Source organism: Brassica oleracea, chromosome C8, assembly GCF_000695525.1.
Source record: "Brassica oleracea var. oleracea cultivar TO1000 chromosome C8, BOL, whole genome shotgun sequence".
NCBI lineage: Eukaryota > Viridiplantae > Streptophyta > Magnoliopsida > Brassicales > Brassicaceae > Brassica > Brassica oleracea.
In genome coordinates this window covers 3,823,086-3,829,157 of record NC_027755.1, presented here as the reverse complement: position 1 = coordinate 3,829,157, position 6,072 = coordinate 3,823,086, and the positions used below count along the sequence as shown (strand labels likewise).

General features: G+C 43.9%; 1 protein-coding gene and 1 pseudogene across 1 annotated transcript; both read left to right on the top strand.

Annotated features, from left to right (window-relative positions):
- The first annotated feature begins 837 nt into the window (after window positions 1–837).
- Window positions 838–2,191, top strand: LOC106308486. The gene is made up of 3 exons (XM_013745646.1): window positions 838–891; window positions 1,020–1,463; window positions 1,547–2,191. The coding sequence occupies exons 1-3, from the start codon at window positions 838–840 to the stop codon at window positions 2,189–2,191; spliced, it is 1,143 nt and encodes a 380-aa protein (XP_013601100.1).
- Window positions 2,192–4,200: 2,009 nt separating this feature from the next.
- LOC106308484 lies at window positions 4,201–5,328 on the top strand (annotated as a pseudogene).
- Window positions 5,329–6,072: the final 744 nt, after the last annotated feature.

Genomic DNA, 6,072 nt, shown 5'->3' with positions numbered 1-6,072 from the left:
GCTTCACGATGGCTTAAGTCATTACCTACAGGTTCCCTAACCTCTTGGGAACAGGTTAGAGCAGCTTTCTTGGGATACTTCTACACGAAAGCCAAAACAGCTGCCCTAAGGAACAAGATTTCCTCCTTCAAGCAACTCGCTAGTGAACCTTTCAACGAAGCTTGGGAACGGTTCAATGATACCCTCAGAGAGTGTCCTCATTACGGGTTCGACGATGACCATGTTCTAGGAATCTTCTACGATGGAGTTGAATGGGAGTTCCGCAATGCTCTGAACGCAGCGAGCAATGGATATTTCATGACTCAAACCACAGAAGGAGCTCACGCGCTAATAGAGAACATGGCAGCTAGTTCGTCCAACAAAAACGTGGAGACTGACCGTTCCAAAAAGGTGAACAACATGGACACTAGGAAGATTGATGACCTCGCCGCTAAGGTCGATTTGCTGCTCAAGCACAATCAGAATCAGATCTATGTCATGGAAGAAACCAATCTGGAACCAGGTACTACAGATGTTGCAGCAGAAACCGAGACATCAGAAGAAGATCAGCAAGAGGTCAGTTACGTCAATGGGCAGGGTTGGCAGTTCAAAAACTACCATCCAAATCCTAATGTGAGGAACAAGACCAATCCAGACAACCCCAACGACAGATCTCAGGGAAATCAGTTCCAAAACACTGGATATCAGAAGCCATACTTCCAGAATCAGAATCAGAATCAGAATCAGAATGGGAAGATGTTCATCCTCAGTCAGGCTCAAAATCAATTTCAGTACCGGTAGAATAATCCACAGGCTGCTCCTGCAACCGCGAGCGGTCTGCCAGATGAGCTGAAGGGAATGATGCAACAACTTCTGCAAGGTCAACAGATTCAAGAAAAAGCACTAAACCAGGTTACAACCGAGATAAACACTCGGATGGACAACATGTTCACGAAATTGAATTCCAAATATGATGCTGTAGCAAGCCACATAAGGCATATGGACGTTCAGATTGCTCAAACTGCTGAAACAATAAAAAGGCAACAGGGAACACTCCCAGGGAAAACATACAAGAATACCAAGGACTGTCAGCCGAGCTGAGAAGTGGAAGACATCTATCAGATCCTGTCCCCAAGAAGCTCACTGCTCAAGAGAAGGGAAAACAGAAAGAGGGAGAACCACCTTCGCTTGAGGATGTCCACGATGACGATCATGAACTAGAACAGCCAACAACTGCAGAACCATTAGCCCCCACGACGCAAGATCAACCTGTTCCAACTCGCGTCTACATTCCAAAAGTTCCCTATCCAGTCCCTGCTAAGAAATCACGCAAGGATTGCGAAGAGATGAAGTGCAAAAAGATGCTTGAAGAGTTGAACGTTAAGTTCTCTCTCATGGATGCAATTCAGATGATTACTTCAATGCACAGTCTTGTGAAAGGGCTGATCTCCGGGAAGACTTTTGCAGACAACAACATCATGATGGTCTCGAAAGAATGCAGCACAGTCCTTCAAAACAGAACATTCAGGAAATTGGAGATCCTGGAAAATTTGTCCTATCTGTTCAGATTGGAAAAACAGCCTTCGCTTGTTCTCTGTGCGATTTGGGTTCCAGTGTGAATCTTATGCCCTACTCAGTTGCAAAACGCATGGGACTAACCAACTTCAAGCCAACCAGGATTTCTTTGGTGTTCGTAGACAGATCAGTCAAGTTGCCAGTAGGTGTTCTTGAAGATCTACAAGTTCAAATTGGTGACACCACTGTTCCGGCAGACTTCGTTGTTCTAGAGCTCGAAGATGAACCAAAAGACCCTCTCATTCTGGGCCGTCCTTTCCTGTGCACAACTGGTGCAATCATTGATGTCCGCAACGGGATGATTGATCTCCAACTGGGAGATATTGTGATGAAGTTCGAGATGGATGAGCTCCTCAAACGACCTATGCTAGATGGTCAGAACTTCACGATTAGCGACGAGAATGCCGCCTTGACTCCTCAACAAGGGATGATCAAAGAAATCCTCGCAAATGATCCTTTGAAAGTAGCTCTGATACGAGTAGAGTCTGAGCAGAACACGTGCAACGTTGATGCCGACGGATACGAAAAGATGCTAGACTCTTGTGAAATCATCGAGAAGCCGGTTGCTTTTCTAAGTCTGGGGGAAACGAGCAATCAGATTTCACCAGATTTCACCAGAAGGAGCAACTGCTCCTAAAAAGCCGACCAAACCAACCAGCCAGCTCGATGATCGTGGAGCGAACTCAATGCTCCAAAGATCGAATTAAAGTCCCTTCCAGCGGGACTCAGGTATGCATTTCTTGGACCTAATTCAACATACCCTGTCATCGTGAACTCTGAGCTTAATAATGTGGAAACTGCTAAACTATTGTGTGAATTGAGAAAATACCGGAAGGCAATAGGATATTCGTTAGATGATATTCCCGGTATTTCACCTGATTTATGCATGCATAGAATACACCTAGAAGATGAATCGATGACTTCTGTAGAACATCAGAGACTTCTAAACCCAAATCTAAAAGATATTGTTAAGAAAGAGATAATGAAACTTCTAGACACTGGTGTAATTTATGCGATTTCTGATAGTAAGTGGGTTAGTCATGTTCATGTAGTTCCTAAGAAAGGGGGGATCACTGTGGTTGCTAATGAAAAGAACGAATTAATACCCACTAGGACAGTAACCGGTCACCGTATGTGTATTGATTTTCGAAAACTAAACACAGCCACACGAAAGGATCACTTCCCCCTCCCATTTATTGATCAAATGCTTGAAAGATTGGCTAACCACCCATACTACTGCTTCTTAGATGTCTATTCATGTTTCTTATAGATTCCCATTCATCCAGACGTTCAGGAGGAGACGACCTTCACATGTCCTTACAACACTTTTGCCTACAGGAGAATGCCGTTTGGTTTGTGCAACTCTCCTACGACATTCCAGCGTTGCATGATGTCTATTTTCACTGACCTAATTGAGGATATAATGGAAGTTTTCATGGACGATTTTAGCGTCTATGGGAACTCCTTTTCTGTGTGTTTGTCAAACTTGTGCAGGGTCCTTCAGCGCAGCGAGGAAAAGCATCTCGTTTTGAAATTGGGAGAAGTGTCAATTCATGGTGCGAGATGGGATTGTTCTCGGTCACAAAATCTCAGAAAAGGGGATCGAAGTGGACAAAGCAAAGATAGAAGTGATGATGAGATTACAATCTCCAATCTCTGTCAAAGGAATCATGAGTTTCCTCAGACATGCTGGCTTTTACAGAAGATTCATAAAGGACTTCTCCAAAATCGCAAGACCACTCACTCGCCTGCTTTGCAATGAGACAAGATTTGAGTTCGATAGCAATTGTTTGTCAGCTTTCCACATGATCAAAGGAGCTCTAGTCAGTGCACCCATCGTGCAACCACCAGGCTGGGAGCTCCCATTCGAGATCATGACAGACGCAAGCGATTTTATAGTTGGAGCTGTGCTAGGACAACGAAAAGACAAGAAGCTTCACGTGATCTATTACGCGAGCAGGACATTAGATGAAGCTCAGTGTCACTATGCAACTATAGAAAAGGAACTTCTAGCAATTGTCTGCGCCTTTGAAAAGTTCAGATCCTACTTAGTGGGATCTAAGGTGATAGTGCACACAGATCATGCAGCATTGAGGTACTTGCTGACGAAGAAGGATGCGAAACCAAAGCTACTCCGATGGATCTTATTGCTCCAGGAATTTGACCTGGCAAGCAAAGACAAAAAGGACATTGAGAATGGTGTTGCAGACGAAGATAGATGAAGACACAACACTTGATGACAGCCTTCCGATCGAGCACGTCTACTCGATCAGTCTGGGAAGCATTACAGAACAACCGCTCTGTCCAGTTTGCTCCAGCGTTCTGGAACACCTTGTCTGTGCGATCAAAAAGCAACATCCCAATCTTCCATGGTTTGCTGAGATCGCCAACTATCTGGCTGTTGAGAAAAAACCTGTCAAATTCACTGGCAATGATAAACGAAAATTTCTGAGAGGAGCAAGACATTACTATTGGGATGAACCCTATCTGTACCGTAGCTGCAAGGACGGAGTATTCCGACGATGTGTATCTGAATCTGAGATTCCATGAATCCTCTATCACTGTCATGGTTCCTCTTATGCAGGGCACTTTGCGACCTTTAAAACCGTGTCTAAGATCCTTCAAGCCGGTTTTTGGTGGCCAACAATGTTCCAAGACGCCCATTCCTACATCTCTAGATGCGACCCATGCCAACGACAAGGGAATATCAGTAAACGGAATGAGATGCCTCAGAACTTCATCTTGGAGGTTGAAGTATTCGATTGTTGGGGAATCGACTTCATGGGACCATTCCCACCATCCTTCAAGAATGAGTACATCTTGGTAGCAGTTGACTACGTTTCTAAATGGGTGGAAGCGATTGCCAGTCCCACAAACGACGCAAGGGTGGTAACTAAGATGTTCAAAACCATAATCATTCCAAGATTTGGGGTACCACACATGGTCATCAGTGATGGGGGTAGTCATTTCATCAACAAGATCTTTGCAGGTCTATTGAAGAAGAACGGGGTGAAACACAAGGTAGCCACGCCATATCACCCTCAAACTAGTGGGCAAGTGGAAGTTTCAAACAGAGAGATCAAGAGCATCCTGCAGAAAACAGTTAACATAAGCCGCAAGGATTGGTTGCTCAAGCTAGACAACGCTCTCTGGGCTTACAGAACAGCCTACAAAACACCAATCGGGACTACTCCTTACAATCTGGTGTACGGTAAAGCTTGTCACCTGCTCGTTGAGTTGGAGTATAAGGCAGCTTGGGCTGTGAAACTACTCAACTTCGACATCAAACCAGCAGCAGAGAGACGATCCATGCAGATTCACGAATTGGAGGAAATTAGGCAACTCACCTATGAAAGCTCTAAGATCTACAAGGAGCGAACAAAGGCTTACCATGACAAGAGGATCATCAACCGCAACTTTCAACCTAAGGATCAGGTGAACCTGTTCAACTCAAGGTTACGATTGTTCCCTGGAAACTGAGATCTAGGTGGTCCGGACCATTCACCATTAAAGAAGTATGCCCCCACGGAGCTGTTGTGTTGCTGAACACGAAAGGGGAAGAATTTGTTGTCAATGGCCAACGCATAAAGCCGTATCTAGCTGAGACAACAGTCGAAGAGGGTGAAGAAATTCCCCTGAGCGACCCCCCCCTTAGCCTGATAGGCCAACCAAGTCAAGCTAGTGACTTAAACCAAGCGCTTGGTGGGAGGCAACCCACTGGTGAATGTAAATATTTCTCATAGATTTCATTTTTGTTTCTTTTTTGCAGGATAAAATCAAAAACCCCGAGTTACTAAAAACCGGAACAGTCTCCGATTTTTCGGAGCAGCTGCTCCGCGAAGGTAAGTCTCTCGGGACCAAAAAAAAATAAACAGTTTTAATTAGATTTGAATTAATTTTGTAAAATAGAGAAAAACTCTAAGAAGTGGGAAGTGGGGCACGAAGTGGGTCTATAAAAAGGGGAACTTTCCTTATCTCTTTCCCACTTCCACAAAACTTGCCTCCTCCATAGCTCCTCACCCCTCTCCTTTTAAAACCTTAAACTCTTTCAACTTCTTCAACTTATTTTGAGTTTTTCGGTTTTTATTTGCTTAGATTTCGAACTATTTGGCTTATTTTCAGGACTCTACCATCTCCAATCAAACGATAAGAGGCGAAATCACACTGTGATCCTCGGCCTACAAATCTCTTTCTCTTCTCTTCTTTGCTCTTGCATAGATCGATTCTAGGGTTTATCAAAATTAAAATCGACCTCTCCTTTTGCTGCTAGGATGGTTAATAGAAGATGAGATGAGAATAGTTAAATCGATTAGGTGGAAAGTCATAACCTTTGGGCCAATGTTCTCAAATTACACATGCATCGATTTCTAAGATATGATTTTGGGATCTATTGAATCGATTGTTGATTGGCGAGTTGAATGAAAGTATCTAATCTTCTAAAGTGATTGTATCTGGTTTGCCATTGTCAATCGCTTGTTATCTCTACATTGGGTTATGGAATAGTTTGGAAAGAGCAAC

Bases quoted from the DNA above. Each gene is read 5' to 3' on its own strand.
- LOC106308486 (XM_013745646.1), top strand. From the start codon at position 838: ATGATGCAACAACTTCTGCAAGGTCAACAGATTCAAGAAAAAGCACTA. The intron at 892-1,019 runs GTTACAACCGAG...AACAATAAAAAG, and splicing joins AAGAAAAAGCACTAAACCAG to GCAACAGGGAACACTCCCAG. The intron at 1,464-1,546 runs GTCTCGAAAGAA...CTATCTGTTCAG, and splicing joins CAGACAACAACATCATGATG to ATTGGAAAAACAGCCTTCGC.